We start from the raw sequence: 19,669 nt of genomic DNA, 5'->3' as shown, positions 1-19,669 counted from the left end.
GCGGAGATGCCATACATACGTTAAGTCAAAGAACCTGAATGCCTTGTTAGTCTCGTAACCGATCCTTTTGGCATGTCCACATGTTTGTCATCTCTGCTCATCTTTCCTTACTCCGTGCGTTTCACTAACTGTGACTACAAAATGATCATTGCAGAACCCACTCGCCGTAACATCTAACAATAACGTACCGCGATCACAACCCATCGACGTGCTCCGATCGAACTACAGCCGCAACGCGACCAACATCGGCTCGCTATCGCCTCCGACCGTGAGTATACACATACCTACATATTCATATTGATCATGGATTTAATTGTATGTCTATGTGTTTAGGGATGAACTCAGAAATTGCTGATCGATTTCTCAAGCAGTTTTCACGATGTCTAGTGATTCGCTTCGTACAGCTTCCGTCGCACTAACTAATTCGAGTACCTGGTTAAAAAGTAACTTCTAGAAAAATGCGCTAATGATTAAAACTAAAAAAAAATTAGTTCAAATCTGACCAATCGATTCTAAGATGAGCGCCTTCAATCAAATAATAATAAAGATGCTATAGTTCGGCCATTCAGAGAATGCGTTCCTGACACGTCGCGATTGAACTGACGACGTAACTACATTCATTGATTATTGATATAATAATGTTGTTTTAATGCTCCTCAATTGTTAAAACGGTAAACAACCAGCAAAAATATTTTTATCGTAACTGCAACGCCATTGCAAAGTTACGTCGTCAGTTCAATCGCGACGTGTCAGGAACGCATTCTCTGAATGGCCGAACTATAATAGGACCTTAGTACAATCTATATCTATACATATAATAAATCTGTAAAAAAACTGTGTCTGTACATTGAATATATTAAAAAAATAATAATTGGGTGGGGTTTAGAAACAGTAATGGAGCACAAATCCAAAAAAAAAATTCTGTCTGTATGTCTGTATGTCTGTATGTCTGTTTGTTTGTACACGCTAATCTTCCGAACTACTGAACGGATTTCAATGATTTTTTCTTTGTTGTATCAGTATTAAGCCTGGTCAACATATAGGCTATAATTTATCTTCGAAACTTGAAGACCTGATGCAGAACACCAACAGACCAACAAAACTATAAGAGATACAAAAATGGTGCCATGGCAAAAATTGTTTCATTTGATGAGCATTTTCAGCTGAGATAATAAATTTGAAGATCTGGAACACCTGATGTGGAACTCCAAGAGCCCAGCTTATCTGTACCATATACAGGTATGACGTTTTAGCAAAAGTTGTTCAATTTGATAAGCACTTTCTATTGACTTATACAAATTGAAGATCTAAAACACCTGATGTGGAACTCCAGGAGCCCTGCTAGACTATATGAAGCATATGAAGATATGACGTTTTAGCAAAAGTGGTTCAATCTGATAAGCCCTCTCTATTGACATACAAACATCGAAGATCTGGAACACCTGATGTGGAACTTCAAGAGCAATACTACACTTGAAATGTATAGAAATGAATGTTATGAAATAGGTATGGTGAATCAAAGAAAGTAATTAGTCCGTCTTTTAGATAACCCTAAAATAATGGACACGTATTTTTTCTTTTCTCCTTCTCACAAACAAATAATAACGAAGATATAACACGCTTGAATTTTGTGTTAAGTCACTGCTTAGTACAAATTTTACATACCTAGACGTGGCGTCACGAGCCCCCACTCTCCGAATTAGTTGCGTTATATATATCTCATTATTATTTTGCATGTCTCTTCCAGACCTCGGGACCACAGAGTTCTGAATTTTCGGGAGGCAAACGAGAGGCCGAAGCCAACACGCTGAAGCCCTTTTGAGACAACTTTAATGAAATGGTGACACAAAACCGACGATTATCCCTTTACACACTATAGAAATTAACCCAAGGACAATCCCCGGTGGACGTCGTTAAAAAAAAAGACAATCCCCGGTTCTGTGCTATACCATTGCTAACTGTGGATGAATACTACTTGGGCTATTGTGATGGGATGCTAATGGACTAGGAATGGGGAAACTACGGGAACTATGGCACCTGCCGATGACAATGTATTAGATACATGTAAAAATGGCAAGTGGAGACTCGCCAGCTCACTTATTGGGCCCCCGGGAATCAGTCACTGAATAGCAAGAAGAGGGTAACAGGGACATAAGCGGCTGAAGTGTGAGGATACCTCGGCGGATTTAAAACGCAGATTACGCGCTCCCTGTCACTTACCACGAGGCACCTATCCTCCGAGCAGGGCTACTAACCCTGCTCTACCGACTCCACTCTGGACGGTTAAGCCAAGCCAGAGTCGTGAGACCTACCCCCGTCATGGTTCACTCCGACCGGCCGGAGATGAGGGACAGTATACTCTCCCTGGAGAACTCAGTATATATGCCCCGCGGGGTCGCTACACCCCGTCATCAGCCTCAGATGTCCTGCGGTGCTTATATCTCATTATTATTGTCGTTATTATCTCAAGAGAGAAAAGTTGCATTGGCACTATTGGCAAGTACTTGCCAGACCTGGAATCAAAGACGCACGCTCATACTTGAGAGATTGGTTCTCTACCCAATAAACCACTACGACTTCCACTAAGTCATCACGACTTTGTCATCTCAGTAACATTTAATGTTTTTTTACGTACAATATTATATACGTGTAATATTTTTGCCACACACAACTTAAATGTGGACTAATTAGAATCACTACTTTTATCCCTATGGTCACGTCTATTGCGGTTCAGTTCTCAGCGTTTTGTTTAGTCTGCTGTGCTTTTGCCGTTGAAGTACAAAAATAAATATATGGAACGTTTCTAATGGCTATGCGTATTCCGTTGTTTTCAAGTCAACGGGCCCTTAAAATTCAATATCAGATGATTCAGACCTTTTATTTTGCTGACCCCGTAGTCGCTGGCATAAGGGACAGGATCCGCGTACGAAGTCGCGGGCAGAAGCTAGTATTAAATAAAAACAAAAGGACAAGCTTTAATTGAATCCTTTATACGTTTACACATTACAAATGGTTAGCACGTGTATCAATTAGAAGCAAATACAACAAAGGCGTCACGTTATCTTTTGTCCCGAGTTCATTATCTTATGTAACGCACTTACATATTGTTACATCTGCGCCCTCAACACCGCATAATGTCAGATAGTAACTCTATATGGTATTCACTCAAGTGTTTCCATGTAACTGTTTAAACTAAATGCTTTGTAATGTATTATGTACCAGCGTATTGTTTGGCGGTTGCTATTTGCTCACAGTTTTGCATGGGCAATTAATAGATGTTTGCCGTCTGATGGCACTTATTGGTATATAAAAATTGACAATATTTTTGATGGAAAAATTACGTAGGCGTCTGTAAAATTCTAACAAAGAAGTAATTTTTGCATCGAATACGAGTTCGGCGCTTATTTTCTAGCCTTAAGAGAATCGTGAATTTGGAGTATATTTTTTAGACATTGTATAAGTACCTATTTAGTATTTTGCCGGTGATTGGACAGCTGAAAATGGTCCGGTGATCATTATATTTAAATGTTTGCAACCCACACCTATTTTGCTTGTAAAGCTGTTATTTTTGACTTCACTGACGTTCCATGTGTCCTCATGATATATATTGTGCCTGTTATAAATGGCTACATATATTTGCAGGTGCCGTTCACGATGACGCCGCCATCGACCCGCCGACGAAGCAGCAACTCGGGCAGCTCGCCGCCGCCCTCGCTGTGGCAGGTCTCCCCCACTAACGCCAGCCCGCTGCGTAGATCTGGTAATTCACTCATTAACTTTCCTTTATCATCATCCTCCGAGCCTTTTCCCAATCATGTTGGGGTCGGCTTCCAGTCTAACCGGATTCAGTTGAGTACCAGTGCTTTACAAGAAGCGACTGCCTATCTGACCTCCTCAACCCAGTTACCCGGGCAACCCGATACCCGTTGGTTAGACTGCCAAAGATGATCACTGACAGCTGGGACCTACAGTTTAACGTGCCATCCGAAACACAGTCAATGGTCTCTAATATGGTCGGAGTCTAAGATATACGTAGAAAGTACATACAAACTTAGAAAAGTTGCATTGGTACTTGCCTGACCTGGGATCGAACCCGCGCTCTCATACTTGAGAGGTTGTCCTTTACCCACTAGGCCACCACGACTTTTTAATAACTTTCCTTTATATTGTTGTTAAATTCTATTACATAAGAGGGTGTATAGTAACGCATAATGGGATTGTTGTGTAGGATCTTCTCCTCCGGTGCCGCTGGCCCTGAAGGCGAGCGGGTCAGGCGGCGGGTCCCCCAAGCGCGGCGCCCTGCCCGACGCGCTGCTGCGCGGCATCAAGCTGCACGCGCCCGACCCGCCCGTCTACATACCCAACCTGCAGGAGGAGACCATACTCGCCGTACGTATCATTATATACCATACAAGCAAGGACAGGTTGAAGGTGGCATCCAAAGTACACCTGTGAAAGTTTCAGCTGTCTAACCGAGTCACAAAACCAGTGTGCAGACGGCCAGTGAAGTCTTAATGATAGAGTTCAAATTCAAAGTTCTGTTTTACCCATTTGTCCATTAAACCCAAAAATCTATAAAACAAAATGAAAAAACTGACCTATCTGTATGATTTGAATTTGAACATTTTTATAATGTTGTTTTATAGGAGGAGCACAGCAAAGTGTTCTCGCAGCTGAACTTCGTGCTGATGCTGGCGGAGCTGCTGTCCGACCTCGCCGTGTCGTGCGGCGCCCCCATCGCCGCGCTCATGGACGCCTCCGACGGTATGTACCAATCCTATCCTACCGCGAGCATAATACAGCCATCATCTACCCAGATTTTTCCTAATTATATTGGAGGCAGCGGTCTTACTGGACACATTTGCGTAGCAGTCTTTTACATGGAGTGACTGTATGTCTGTTTAGAAAATGTTCATATTTTTCCACAAGCACTAATACCTATGTAATGCGCTCCACTTATACAGCTGGTACGTCATTTCAGTTAGAATAGTTTTGTAGGAATACTTTATAAGTACACCAGTAATAATAACTTTATCAGCCTACTATTGTTATGTAATGGAATGTATATAATGTATCTATGGAGTTTCTTGCCGGCTTTTCTTCACGAGACAACTTTTTGGAACCGAGCAACTAGTGTGACGTTTCATAGGAGCCTACAAAGGCCTATCCTACTTATATTATAAACTAGCTGGTGCCCGCGACTTCGTCTGCGCAGGTTTAGTATTTCGAACAATATGTTTACAAATTGTAGCCTATGTGTTATTCTGATGTATAAGCTATATTATTGTAAAGTTTCATTAAAATCCATTCAGTAGTTTTTGCGTGAAAGAGTAAAAAACATCCATACATACAAACTTTCGCGTTTATAATATTAGTAGGATGTGAAAGTTTGTGAGAATGTATGGATGTATGTTTGTTATTCAATCACGCAAAAACGGCTGGACCGATTTAAATGAAATTTGGTATGTAGATAGGTGATACCCTGGATTAACACATAGGCTACTTTTTATCAACACACCACGCGGGCGAAGCCGCTGGCGGAAGCTAGTTTGAAATAAAAACATTTGACTTTGAATTTGAATGTTCATCATATCTTTCCACAAACACTAATATCACTAATATGTAATAACCCCACCTGCACTTCACTTACACCGTGGTCACGTCATTTCAGTTAGAATAGCTTCGTAAGCATACAACGGCCATTTCGTCTATTGCAGACGATTTATGTGTCTGTGATACAACGCCTTTCATGACTGAACAGACCGATACGAGAGCGACATCTCTTGCCACAGGCTTGACAAGAGAAGTAACTGGACATTAGTGTCGAACTATGTTCATGTCTTTTCTGTCTCTTGTCAGCAAGCATTCCGAACCAGGCTTCATCGCAAAATTTGCGACCCTCTGCGACACGTTTGCGCCATTCAGGACGTTTTTCCGCGAGCTTCTCCCAGTCACGGTGGTCGATTTTAAATGCTGCCATGTCTCGCTTGATGCAGTCTTTGAAACGAAGCAACGGCCTCCCAACATCTCTTTTTGCATTCGCTACTGCACCAAGAAGAACACGTCGTGGTAATCGAGAGGGTTCCATCCTATGCACATGCCCTAGCCAACGCAGACGTCTCTGTTTGAGGAGCGCCATCAGACTAGGCAGCTGTGCAATTTCTAGAACCTTCTCGTTTGTGATCTTGTCTTGCCATGTTATACCCAAGATCTTTCGTAAGCAACGCATGTAAAAGCAGTTAAGACATAAGTAATAATACATTTTTTTATGTTGTGTTCAGAGCGTTGCAACGAGAGCGTGCGGCTGGGCTTGCTGGTGCAGGCGATGCAGGCGCTGGCGGCGGGGCTGCGCCTGGCCGCCGCGCACTACCGCTCGCGCACGCTGCAGCCCACGCCGCAAGTGCGGAACGGTACTAGAACTTACTATTATTCTACCAGCTCATCTTCTCACATACTCATATTCAACAAAAAAAAATATTATTTAGGATTATCGTCCCTTGATATCCCAACACTTGATATTAAAAGTCTTGATAAAGTTTAAAATGACTATTTATGACCGTGTACTTGATGACCGAAAACAAACTGAACGCAATTACTTATTTTAACAAATGATAGAATTGATGACGATGAGGCGTGAATTTCACGCGGTTTCGTAATTATGTCGAGTGTAACTCGTACATGTTACATTATTGTAATACATTATTTCATTAAAGTAGGAATAGTTACAGAAGTAATTAACTGCATAATCTAACTACCATTATCTTTTAGCTGTGTCTTACCCAGTCTATATTATGTCCATTTCATAAAATGTACCACCTGTATAACATATGGGATTTGATGGGATGCTAATAAAGAATGTTATTGTTATAGTTGTCTCCCTAATGAACGGAAAGTACAAGTGGATCGTGAACGAGTCGCGGAGGCTCCACGAAGCCGGCGTCACTCCTGCCGTCTGCGACAAAATCCTATACGAGCATGCCATTGAACTGGTACGTACAACTTATATCATTTTATACATCGATATTGTCCATGACGACAGAACTTTGGTTCAATTAATTTGTATTGATCTAAATAAGCTCATTAATACTTTGCAAGTTGTTTTAAAAGGCTTGAGTTAGTAATGGATCTAGCAAAACTAACCACAATGAGGTATTAATTCCCACAGCATTCGTACTTTTACCGACCTTCCAAAAAGGGGGAGATACGGATGTTTGTATTTTTTTTTTGTTGTTACGGAACAAGCGGTCCGCTAACTTTGGAAAAAAAAAATATTAAAAAGACTTTCAAAGGCTTTCATGTAAAGTTTTATTTAAAATTGTATCTGGAAGACATTGCTTTAAGTGATAATACCACCTATTGTACTCGTCTACTACTTCTTTGTTATATCCTTCCATGTTTGTTATTAGTATACAATGAAGAATATTCTATGTATGTATTATTTGGTGCAGTGTCAAATGGCAGCCATAGAAGAGTTGTTCGGCGACATGAAGGAGTGCGAGCGGCGCTACATGTCGGCGCAGGTGCTGCTGCACTCGCTCGTGCAGCGCCACCCGCTGCATCCGCAGCACCGCACCACGCTCTCCAAGTGTATGTACTAACCTATCATACTTCAATTATACAGAATAATTGGGTAGTTGAGGTCAAAGATAAAATCTTTCATTTCCGAACCGGGTGTAAAGTCCTATAGACTTCAAGCAATTTTATTGTAAGTGGAGTTGAATGCACAGAGACACTTACACTCGATGTTTTCCCCACAGACCGAGACGCAGTTCAACGACGGCTCAACTGCCTCAAAGGGCCGCGCAAAATAATGGATGTGAAACTAGAGGCCGGGATCTCATAATGCAATACGCAGTCAACCATGTAGGAAGTAAGTGGACGTGATGCAACATGAAAAGTGATTTTATTTTGTTCTCAAAAAAATGACTCGGTGAGAAACAAAATACTGTATAATCTAAAAATGTATAAAAATATAAAGTGAATGATATCAATTGACATTTAAATTTAAATCATTGTATACAATCGTTTAGCGATTAATAAAAATGCAAATTACAAGATATTGCAATAGCAAATTATATTTTTTTATATTCAGCACATTACGAGAAAGAGTTCTTAGTAGATATTCATAAAAATATGTACCTTATTTAGCTAAGCAAACAGTAAAGCTGAAATGTTTAACAGTACGCTATGAATCACTGGACTAATTTTGCTGAGCTAAATAAGGCACATACTTTAGTATTATACATAGAATGCTGAACAAAATTCAGTGCCCGCTTTAAAATGAATATAAATATTATATAGTTTGATAGATGTGTGTCTAGAATTCCTTTTAAATAAAAATGGTTGTATCATTTAGTGAGGTTTTGAAATTTTAGTATTAAGCACATTTTCACTTAAAGTTAGCAAACTGTGAATTTCTAAACATATTATGAATAATAAGAAATAATAAATATACAAGTTATTTTCTCCAGTCATCTACATTTTAGTGAAATAAATAGGCATAAAATACTAAAACATAGGATAGAAAACGTAGTATTGTTTCAAAATAAGTCTCATTAACATTTTATTATTACCATCTTGTAGTTATCATGTAAAATGAATGAAAATTATGAAGTAAATGTCTCGGTATAAATATAATGCTATAGAGATCTCATTGACGACCAATAACAATATTATGGCATTTTTAGGCTAAGCTGTGAAATGATTTTAAAAGTATTTTCCTTAAAAAGAATGTATGATTGAATGAATTTTAGTTTAATTTTCTGTCATCATACTTATTTTGCCCACATTGTGATTCTTAAACATGTATTTTTTCCCTCAGAAAATGTCTACTGCTTTACTGAAATAAGAATAAAGACTGTTGTACTATAAAATTATTTTGTTTTAATAAATACTTATAACATTACAACCTAGTAGTTATTATTAATAAACGCGCAAGTTTGCCCGTGCATTCCTCCTGTCGTTTAACTGTCTTTAGAAAGCTATGCACACAAACTGTATCTCCTAAGTATTCATGGGAAAACAACTGATTCGACTCAGCTGAAAGGACGGGAGATTCCGGTCTATGACGTGTTCTTTGTGACATCTAGACGCAAAACATCGACCAATATCCGCAGACAATGAAACTTATATGGGTTATATAAAAAAACATGAACAAGTGTTTCAAATGACAAACTTTATTATTGAAAATATTATCAATACTGTACGAACACTCCAGTGCCCTGTTTGAGGAATTTGTATGGTTTCACCCTGTTGCGTCCTCTCACTGGACAAAACATAACTTTATCAGGTGGAAACTCGGAAGAACCAGTTGTTTCTAGAAGTATGTCCAAACAAGTCAGCAACTTAGTTATCTGTGAAGACAGTTTGTTTTGTTTGTTTTCTTCTGATCCCCAGTCCGTATTAATAACTCTCTCGATGTCCCTGATATCGTCATTGATACCAGCATGATGTGTTCCATTCCAATGGAGAGTTAAAGAAAACATTGGAGCCTTTCTAGGATAGTCACTACGAAGAGCGACCAATGCCACCAACTTGGCTGATTGGCGCGTTATGATTGCTCTGTATAACATGTCATTCGGAGTCACCAATCCCTCGGATATTAAAAATGATGTTGAAGGTGACTGGCTGTATTCAGGCCAACCAACTGATTGCCACTGGGTCAGAGAACCTGATAGTCTTACTGGGCAAGGTGAATCTCCTTTAACAGGTAATATTTTTCCTGACTCCAAGTCCTGCAACTCTTTCATTAGTTCAACCCTGGACTTCAGCCTTTTCTTCAATGTTAAAATAAAGTTTTCAACTGTACTAACACTAAGGCTCTGACAAAGTTGAATATTTTTATTGCTCTTTTGATCATCTGTGATTGTCGCCATGAAGTCTAAACCACACATTCTTTGCGCCCATATATAAGGCTTTCCAAGTTCAGATATGAAATGCTGGAAATCTTCAGTGATGCCTGCAGCATTCAATAAATAGGAAGTAGCAGGATGTGGGGAGTCAGTTCCAGTGTCGCCAGGGTATAACTCATTCAATATGCAATGACCATTCAACACATCTGCTGCTGAGACACCTGTTATAGGTTTCGATGGCGACACAGTAAACTTGACCACTACTATTTTCAAATGAAGTAGATATGAGAAAATCAAATTCAGTGCTGTTCCATCTTGTACTTTCACAGAGACTTGAATATTCAATGGATGTTTTTTAAGAACTTCCTTCTTCTTGGCTTCAGCCTTTTCCTGTTTGGATATCTTGGCAGTTCTGTGGTGGCGCTTCTTCTTCTCCATTTGATCATCCTCATTATTTTCTTGATCAGAATCAGAATCATTGGATGCTACTAAATCACTATCCACATTATTCAACTGTTCCAATCTTCTTGCCTCATCTTCATCTCCAGATATACCTGAAAATGTTGATTATAGCATTATGTACATGATACACATGAAGTTCTTTTTAAACATGTAATATGATACATTTGACACTTACTAACTGTGACAGTCTTAGCACCAAGAGCATCAGAGTATGCACTGGCATTAGCAAAGAGAAGAAATAAAGGTGATGGCAACAGGGAAGCAGCTCTAGCTTCATCCCTCTTATCATCAAGTCTGAGAGCCAAACATTCTTGCAAAGGTTTTGTAGACTTGAGAACATCTCTTAGATGTGGAACTAATGCATCAAGTCTGGAGCGTGCTGCAGCTATAGCCGCTGCCACACGTTCTTTCGATGAAATCAGTTCATTGCAAGCTGATGACAATTCACGTCGTTGTTGAAGTTCCCATTCTAATCTGGCCAATTGAAGTTGATGTTCATCAGTTTTAGTGAGTTCCTGAAATAAGAAATTTTACATTATTTGTTACATTTGCTAACGCGGTGTCCTGCGTGAGCGACGAACGCGACGCGACGCGACGCAACACGACGCGACGTAATGCGACGCGATGCTATACGCGACAGATGTCCTACGTGATTTTGGTCATTACTTCTCAAATCATGGAGAAGTTGTGTTACAATTTTGCTTGAAAGTTCATATTTAAAGTACAGACAGCAACAATCTTCCAACTTGTTTGTACTAATAAACGATTTCTTTAATATTTATGTTTTTTTTGTCCCACAACAATCAACGCTTCTGAATAGTTCGCGGTGTCGCGTCTGGTCGCCCTCAAAACAAGTACGCGTTACGTCGCGTCTCGCCGCAGACTGTCACATAGGCCGCATGTAGGGAATTCCTTTGAGTTGATCGCGTTCGTCGCGTTCGCAGCGTCGCGTCGCGTCGCGTTCGTCGCTCACGCAGGACACCGCGTAAGGGCAGAAAGTCCCAAAAGTCCACTACTCATTTAGTTCTGTGTAAACTAATTTACTCTAACATATGAAACTATCAAATGAATTCCCACATTTGCAAATATGATATAGCATAAAATTCAAACACCTACTTTCCGTGATATTTCAGCAGGAGCATCAGTATAAAAAACTTCAAGTGGAACAAGTTCTATTTCTTCATCTTTTGATTTGAATTGTAGGCACTTAGTAACTTCCTTGTTGAGGTGGTCAGCTTCATATAATAAGTTTTGTAAAAGCAAGTGAGTTGAGTCAACTCTTTGTTTCTCCTTGTGGAGTGCATCACGGCCAGCTCTTGTACGGACCTTTTCTAAACGGTTCAATTTTTTTAGAGCAACCAAATTCAATGAGGCCTCTACTCTTTTTGCATTAATTTTTTCTTTAGCCTGAAATAGTATTAACACATTAGCTAAATACATAACAAAATTATTTCCTCAAACAATGCTATAACTGTTTACTTGTCACTTTCAAACTAATACTAGGTTTAAAGGTATCAGAAAAAAAAGATGTAAAACATACTTCATCTGTATCTTTCGCTTTTAAATCAGCTATTTCAGAAAACAGCTGCCTGATATCTTGACAGATCTTCTTGAAGAACACAGCATCTTTCTCAGCTGGACGTAGTTGAGCTTCTGATTCCTCAAACTCTACCACACGCTGTTTGTAAATAAAATAACACTATCAATCATAATTATTATCATTTACTAAACACTTAATGCAAAAGTCTGTAAGGAGCTTTTAAACATTGTAACTTTGGTCAAGCAGTTTATGACTGAAAACAAATACGTTCAGCAAACTTAGTGAGTGTAGCAAGCGTGCCCACATAGAGCAGGCACAGTGAATTTTTGCCGAATGAAAAGAATCTAGCCAATTTGAAATATTAGCATATGTACATATAATGTACGTAGACAGGCTACGTAATTTAAATGAGATTTTTAATAAAAAGTTTTTATACTAAACACTAAACAACATATAACCATATGTATATAACCTTATAAATGTCGATTGGCACTAGTTTTGTAGGTTCAGTGGGTGTGCTAGTGTTTATCTTTCGGCGTTTTTTAGCGGACACATCTTCTTTACCCATATCCTTAGAAACACGATTAACGGATAAAACGAAATTAATTGTTTTATATGCGGGGAAATTAGGGATGCTGATCTCGTTGACGGTAAACAATTCACAAAAAATTAATTTAATTCACTTGACAGCAGTCAGCAATCAGCATTAGAGATGGGTAACCATAGTGGGTAACTCAGGAGTGATAGATACAAATGATATGAATCATTCCATTTGAATCAATCATCACTCTTCATATCTTTACATATCCGAATGTGTCAGTAGTTCAGTATATCTTTCTTTACACCTCACTCACTCGTCGGTCATCGCGTCGGGTACTAACTAATCTGTGGCGTCGGATAGCTTCGTCGCGCGCCATTGGTTGAACGTCAAGCGAGCCGTCTCGCTCGCACCCATACGATTACGAATGTCGTTACTTTGACCACAATAAGTTGACACCCAATAATAAGTTGTTAACTCTATTGCTCACGCATAAGGCTTATAATTGTTTGTCCTTAGTGAATATTTCGGTATTATAATCTTGTCAAATGTATTGAAAACTTACCGCCTACCGAACAAACATGTTTTGACTCGAAATACACATTTTGAACTAAAATTTAATTTTCACGTAAATAATTTCGTAGGTAGACAGTCCTAAGCCTGTGTAAAGTATGAAAGGAAATCAGAAGGCTATTTCTATTTTTATTTTCTAATACTTACTAAACTAATGCTTATACTCAATACTAGATTGCGATTGACTATTCATTGAACTAATTAACATAAAAGAAGTAGGTTGTACCTACAGTCATAAGAATAGTATTTTTTTTAATTAGAAAAAAGTTGTTCAATCGCAACCGCTCAATATATCAGAAAGATGCAAACAACAACCAACCTATCACTATATCTGAATGATCTATTTGAATGAGTGAGCCGCACACGAGTTGCGAGTTTAAACGAGCTACTGAGTTATACTGAACTACTGATATAAAGATATGAAAGAGTGATTCATATCCCAGTGATTGAAAGATGCATATCTATCTTTTCTTTTCAATGACACATTTTGCCCATGTCTAATCAGCATTCAACCCAGCCACAGATACTACACTCTTCCTTCAATGAAGGGATAATATAATCTATGGATGCAATACAACAATTTCGGGACATTTTCGGGATGAGAAGGGATTATAATTCTAAGCTCGATGGAAGGGATACATTAGGGCTGCCTGCGGTTCCAATGAAGCGGGGTGCTGCTTTGCCTATTCGCACTGCTTTCAAGAAGAGAAAGAATAGTAATTTTTCTACAAATACATACATTTTTAGATATGACCAATTAACAAGACATATTGTAGCCCAGCAACACTATGGTAGAAAACAATTTCTACCATTATTGTTTTTGTTATTCGTTTTTTAAATAAAAAAAATATTTCTCGTTATTCTCTCTGTTCTGTATGTATGTTACTTCTTTCAAGCTTCTTTGAATCTCGACATGTTATAATGTATACAAAGTATTTTATACAAACATGCTCTCGAAGAAAAAAAAATGAAGTGTCAAGTGTGGAACATGCTGTCATTGTTACAAAACAAAAGACACCTGACAAAAAACCAAACTGTCAAACCCCAGCTTCAAAAAGAAAATTTTACAACAAAACAAAATATTTTGGCTAAAAATACAGCCCTGTAAAATTAAATTGGCATAATGGTGCGCGTAACCTCTGTTCTTGCTCGTGTTCCCGTTATTAAATTTCGTAAGGGTGGAGCAGGATTAGCTGGCAGAGGTGGCGCCGGTCAAGCATCTGCGCCACCGGCTGGCGGTCAAGGAGCTCCTGCCCCAGTAAGTTGTACACGAACTTATTTGTTTGATTATAATATTATAATTAGTATACAAAAAATTGTTTATATAACTATATAATTTGACATATTGTCTGTCACATGTCAAATACCAGGAAATCTACTTGAGTTTCTGGAAAAACTTAGTTGCAGAGTACCAAGGTGCTTACTTATCAGTAGAGCATCAATGTATTTTTTATTGTAATAAACAGTGCCAACCCAAAATAGGTTTGTGATATAAAATAACCTCGAACATCTCAGTCCCAAAGGTTCAGGTTCAACTATAAATAAACTGTCTACATCCCAAGGGGACTAATAAAAAAATTATATTAGAATTGGTGGCAAAATTGTCGTTATTGAAAGAGTACATAGTTCCCCACATACTCATCTGCATGTCCAGGCACATCTGTTGACTGGCTTATAATATTAGTTTACCTAGATAGAACTACAAAACTTGATCTTTTAGCCTGTTTATAAACTGTTTTGTATTTTTTTTCAGGCACAGGTGCAGGGCACTGCACCCATGAGCACGTCTTCCATTCCTGATATTGATTTACCACGTCGTTACAGAAGAGCCCCCCTAACAGAGGAAGAAATTGAGCACATCAATGGCGGTGGAATTGTTTAGTCCCTCAACTTACCATATAGTAGATGCAGTTTTCAAAAGTAGACCTTGGTTAATAAATACACAGTATTTAATAACTTAGCTACTAGTAGCATTAGATATATTAATTTAAAAAATTGAGCAGCATTTACATTTGTAAATCATATGCATGAGTTGCAAAGCTGACAGCATCAGCATAACATGTAATTATTGTCATGCTGAACTTCATAACTGTTAGTAATGTTTATACTGGTCAGGCATTTGAAATACATATAGTTAAATTATTAGTCACTTTTTATCGAATAACATTATTTATTTACAACTTTCAGTCATATATTTATATGCACTTAATATTGCAGACAGGACCTTCCCAATCCCAATCCATGAAAAGTAAACAAGACGCACCAACAACACTGGGAATCATTAAAGTGCCACGTGGTGTTCTCATTGATTGTGGAAACAAGAAAAAAGACGTAGTGTCTTTGAACATTGTTTTACAAAAATGCAAACCAAAAAATTGATGTGATTTGGTATATTGTGGCTAGGTTCCTGCATGTAGTTAAAAAAGCTCTTGAATATTTATGTACAAATAAAAAATTATACATAATACACAAAACAATATCATTCATTAACTTTTATTTATTAGTTCCTATTTAGGAGTGAAGTCAGTATATAAAATATAAATAATATACAGTAAAGAAATTATTAGAAATGCTCTAATAATACCGAACATTGAGTTTTTCGTTCTGGATGGCCCACACCTGTGCAGGCGGCCCATTGTAAGCGACATCACTGTTAGCCTCAAACTTGATTACACCAAACTTTGCAAATTTACTTTTCCACTGTGGTTCCTGAGGCAAGTTAAGCAGTGCATTTGATATCGCTTTTTTTGTTTCAGCTGTAAAGTAATTTAGGAAATATAAAAATATGGCAAGATTTTTTTAAGTTTGTATACATATAATAATAACGGCAACTGCAGCTGTTCTCTTTAAGGAGATGAGCTAACAGCGCAAGGCATAATTATTCCATATTATAGTGCACAAGCATTTGCGCAGACATAGGTACAATTTCCTCACTCTTTCAGTCTGATGCGATGACAATCTGACTCCGGGGAGGGATCAGGCACAGGATCGTCATTTACTGATTTACGTGTTCTCTAATAACCCTTGTATCAATCACCAACTTCTATACTCTAGCCTAGGAATCGAACCCGAGACGCCCGCCATGCACAGTCAGCACAATAGATACCTTAGTCGAATTATGCTACTACCAGACCAACAAAAAAGAATTGTTATACTTTTCCAGAAATCCTAATTAGACGGTCATCTTCCATGTCCAGCCGTATCAACATCAGTTTAGACCTGTGTTACAGACTACTATGGTGGTATGTGGCATACCGACTCAACTCCCAATATCAATGAAGGACACATTTTATATTTTTCAGCTAAATCAAAAGATCTGTCTACTGACGATTCGGGGACTACTAGGATTACTCACACTCACCTCTTAACTTTGCATTTACTACAATAGGATACGGTGGCAAACGGCCCAATGTTTCCAAAGTGATAATATCTTTTCCACCATCAAACATATAGTTTTTTGAATAAAGGAGAGTTGTTGAATCAACCGCAGCCCATTCTGCTTGTTTAGACAGAACCATCTGAGCTGATGCTAAATGTGATCCAGATCCTGAAATAAAGCATTATGAAAAAATAAATAGATAGGCAGCGATATCGCTTACTATAAATAAATAAAATTACTTAATCGATGGTTTTAGCGACATCTAACGGCATTATGATAATCTATTCCAACCAATGACTCGGAAATTGGGTAAGTCTTCAAAATAATATCAAAAGGACTAAGTATTTATCAAACACACAAAAAAACAACATTAATAAATCAGAAATTAAAGTGAAATTCATAAATAGGTGGCAGGTATACACATACTTAGCAATGATCCAAAAAAAGATGCGTTTTCGCCCTTTTCTTTTAATGTTTTCAGAACTATTTTACTTCCACTCAGAGATTCTTCGTCACTGTATGCAAATGTACAACCACGGAGATCTAGTAACGTATTCACATTATGAGCTCTGAAATAATAAATTAACTATGTTAAGTATGAGGTACAGTAAGTTTCGATAAAACAATATTAGCAGTCTGGTAGCTAATTGTAGAATAATAGAAGACTCATTCTTATCAGAAGTCAATGACATGCTGATAACATTTTTATCTATTGTGTATGTATTTATTTCAATGGAAATAATATGTAGATACCTAACGTTCAAAAACTCATGTGTATCAGTGTTATATAAACCATACCTACTGATTTTTAGATTTCAACAACGATACCATACCAGTGGTTTAAATATTTTGAAAAGAGCGCATAACTAGATAGGTAGGTAGGTCCTACCTACCGTAGAGGTTTTTCGTAGGTAAGTCTGCCTATCTAGATAGAATTATGTTTGAATCATCTTTAATATTGAGTGGTTTCATTCAGTATTTGAGTACATTATTTGTTTGACTTTGACCGTTAGACTTTAGTAAGTAGGTATATAGGTACTTATAGTTCGGCCATTCAGAGAATGCGTTCCTGACACGTCGCGATTGAACTGACGACGTAACTTTGCAATGGCGTTGCAGTTACGATAAAAATATTTTTGCTGGTTGTTTACCGTTTTAACAATTGAGGAGCATTAAAACAACATTATTATATCAATAATCAATGAATGTAGTTACGTCGTCAGTTCAATCGCGACGTGTCAGGAACGCATTCTCTGAATGGCCGAACTATAATGATAATGGCGTTTAGGCCGATTGTCGGCTGCGGCGGCTGTTCTCTATAAGTTTATCGGCTGGGGCCCGATTCTCCTAAGTTAATAATGACAAAATCGAATAGAAATCGAATCGCAATATGATCGCAATAGCAGTTTTAACCATATCGGGCATTCTGCTACTAATAAAAGACCAATCGTATTCGATTGACATTTGATTGGTGTGCGATTGGTCTGCTATTTTGGTGATTTTGGTCTATCTATCTATACGGTAGTTTGCTGTACAATCATTTTGCAATCGTAAATCATTTGCAGACAAAATGATTCATTATTGAATGACAGAAAAGGATAAAAACGTTTATTTCAGAGAAAAAATAGCGGAATGCCACATACGCTTCAATCGTAATCGAGTCGGGATTGGATCTCAGTCGAACCGAGTCGAACGTGAATCGTATGACGCTTAAGTAAAATTAGGAGAATCGGGGCCCTGGCTGAGTGAGCAAAACATATTTTAACATAGTGCACAAGCATTTGTGTGTACATTTTAGATTTCTATGGTGCAAACTCAGGTAGGTAGGTACCTACATTCTCAAAGCCCGATGGGACAGCAATTCGACATTACCGGAGAGAGACGCATGGGTGTATCAATCGGGCTGTATGCTTTGTGAAAGTTAATAAAATCCACAAAGTGATTTCGGCCCGACTTGGGAATCGAACCCCATGTTCAGTAGTCGCGCTATACCGCTATACTGCTACTATAGTTCGGCCATTCAGAGAATGCGTTCCTGACACGTCGCGATTGAACTGACGACGTAACTTTGCAATGGCGTTGCAGTTACGATAAAAATATTTTTGCTGGTTGTTTACCGTTTTAACAATTGAGGAGCATTAAAACAACATTATTATATCAATAATCAATGAATGTTATTACGTCGTCAGTTCAATCGCGACGTGTCAGGAACGCATTCTCTGAATGGCCGAACTATAATATACTATGAAAATGAAAATATAATCGGCTGTTTTAAATACCTCTCTACCTAAGGATAAGGGTTCTTACTTTTTATCACTGTGAATGATAATGTCTGAGAAATATCCAGGTTTATTTTCCACGTTCATTTGATGTGCGAAAACAGGCGTTACCGGAAGCAGATCTATGTAAGTCTTTCCCTTTTCGCGTAATTTCATGTACGCAGATGCAGTCATGAACGCTGAAAGTTACAAATAATAAAACAAACGTTTTATTTAAAACCATGTAATACCTAATTCCTAATTACATATTTACTAAATGAAAAAGTTTTAAAACTTCAACAGAAGCTGCTGGTTTATTCGACAGACACACATTCCTTACCTACATTTATAAAATTTCGTAGACTAGTTTTATCCTCAAGCTGCTTCACCTGTAGGTACGTATGCACATCGCAGTAAAGCGTTGGATTTAATTTGAAAGAATTAATTAGTGCAATAAAATCTTACCCAAGTCAGCTTTGCCAGTTGAAAAAGGATCCGGACGATCCGGTAACGGTCCCGGGCTTCTACTTTCATATTGCAAGGTGGTGTAACAACCCAAGGCATCCTCAAGTAACTCTAGTATCAATTCGTACAGTTGTACGGGATGACTTGGACACATATATGTCACAACATTAAGTTCTTGTTTGTTTTGAGCCATTGTTGAAAGTAGGTAGCAATCGAACCCAATGCAATAACGAGACTAAACACTGAGCTTAATTAAGCAAAGCGATTATTACAACGAGCCGAGTTGTTTGTACTGAGCAAATGTTTACTACTTATTATCGTAAAAACACGATTAATGCACGCTTCAATCATTTATTGTACCTACTGTTCTATCTATCACTATGAAGTTTCTCTTTTCTTGGTAAACCGGCCACGCAGGCGGCGCGGGCGTCGCAATCACGCATGAGTCGCGTGTTTGCAGGTTATTTGATCGTAGACAATTTATTTACCTACCCAAGATCTTGTTTGAACGCTTTTCCTTTCTAAAAAAATATGAAGGTACCTACCTAATTTGTTTAAAAAAACAATCGGACCTCAGACTGCACAGTCCACGTATAAAGGGTT

General features: G+C 38.2%; 4 protein-coding genes across 7 annotated transcripts in view; 2 read left to right on the top strand and 2 right to left on the bottom strand.

Moving 5' to 3' along the window:
• The window catches only part of LOC124637854 (serine/threonine-protein kinase unc-51), a 36,295-nt gene extending 27,387 nt beyond the window's left edge, over positions 1-8,908 (top strand). For both annotated transcript variants that reach the window (XM_047174567.1, XM_047174568.1), the window contains 8 exons: positions 155-268; positions 3,643-3,760; positions 4,229-4,389; positions 4,647-4,764; positions 6,282-6,410; positions 6,871-6,989; positions 7,449-7,587; positions 7,758-8,908. In XM_047174567.1, coding sequence (XP_047030523.1) covers positions 155-268; positions 3,643-3,760; positions 4,229-4,389; positions 4,647-4,764; positions 6,282-6,410; positions 6,871-6,989; positions 7,449-7,587; positions 7,758-7,843 — 984 coding nt within the window. In that variant the 3' untranslated portion in view covers positions 7,844-8,908. The remainder of the gene's footprint in view (positions 1-154; positions 269-3,642; positions 3,761-4,228; positions 4,390-4,646; positions 4,765-6,281; positions 6,411-6,870; positions 6,990-7,448; positions 7,588-7,757) is intronic.
• A 250-nt stretch (positions 8,909-9,158) lies between these two features.
• On the bottom strand, positions 9,159-12,555 carry LOC124637855 (THO complex subunit 5 homolog). The gene is made up of 5 exons (XM_047174569.1): positions 12,326-12,555; positions 11,854-11,991; positions 11,430-11,720; positions 10,489-10,828; positions 9,159-10,405 (listed from the first exon to the last, which is right to left on the bottom strand). Exons 1-5 carry the CDS (start codon positions 12,419-12,421, stop codon positions 9,195-9,197), a joined length of 2,076 nt encoding a protein of 691 aa, XP_047030525.1. The 5' UTR covers positions 12,422-12,555; the 3' UTR covers positions 9,159-9,194.
• A 1,385-nt stretch (positions 12,556-13,940) lies between these two features.
• On the top strand, positions 13,941-15,446 carry LOC124637611. 2 transcript variants are annotated; one of them, XM_047174206.1, is made up of 3 exons: positions 13,941-14,222; positions 14,718-14,894; positions 15,182-15,446. In XM_047174206.1, exons 1-2 carry the CDS (start codon positions 14,088-14,090, stop codon positions 14,844-14,846), a joined length of 264 nt encoding a protein of 87 aa, XP_047030162.1. In that variant the 5' UTR covers positions 13,941-14,087; the 3' UTR covers positions 14,847-14,894; positions 15,182-15,446. The 2 variants fall into 2 exon arrangements, with proteins under 2 accessions (XP_047030162.1, XP_047030161.1); XM_047174205.1 differs by having other exon boundaries at positions 13,944-14,222; positions 14,718-15,446.
• On the bottom strand, positions 15,442-19,499 carry LOC124637610. 2 transcript variants are annotated; one of them, XM_047174204.1, is made up of 5 exons: positions 19,067-19,499; positions 18,651-18,801; positions 16,836-16,912; positions 16,326-16,511; positions 15,442-15,720 (listed from the first exon to the last, which is right to left on the bottom strand). In XM_047174204.1, exons 1-5 carry the CDS (start codon positions 19,257-19,259, stop codon positions 15,539-15,541), a joined length of 789 nt encoding a protein of 262 aa, XP_047030160.1. In that variant the 5' UTR covers positions 19,260-19,499; the 3' UTR covers positions 15,442-15,538. The 2 variants fall into 2 exon arrangements, with proteins under 2 accessions (XP_047030160.1, XP_047030159.1); XM_047174203.1 differs by having other exon boundaries at positions 16,770-16,912; positions 19,067-19,494.
• Between the last annotated feature and the right edge of the window lie 170 nt (positions 19,500-19,669).

Source organism: Helicoverpa zea, chromosome 16 (genome assembly GCF_022581195.2).
Source record: "Helicoverpa zea isolate HzStark_Cry1AcR chromosome 16, ilHelZeax1.1, whole genome shotgun sequence".
NCBI classification, from domain to species: domain Eukaryota; kingdom Metazoa; phylum Arthropoda; class Insecta; order Lepidoptera; family Noctuidae; genus Helicoverpa; species Helicoverpa zea.
This window is presented reverse-complemented; position numbering and strand designations above follow the sequence as displayed.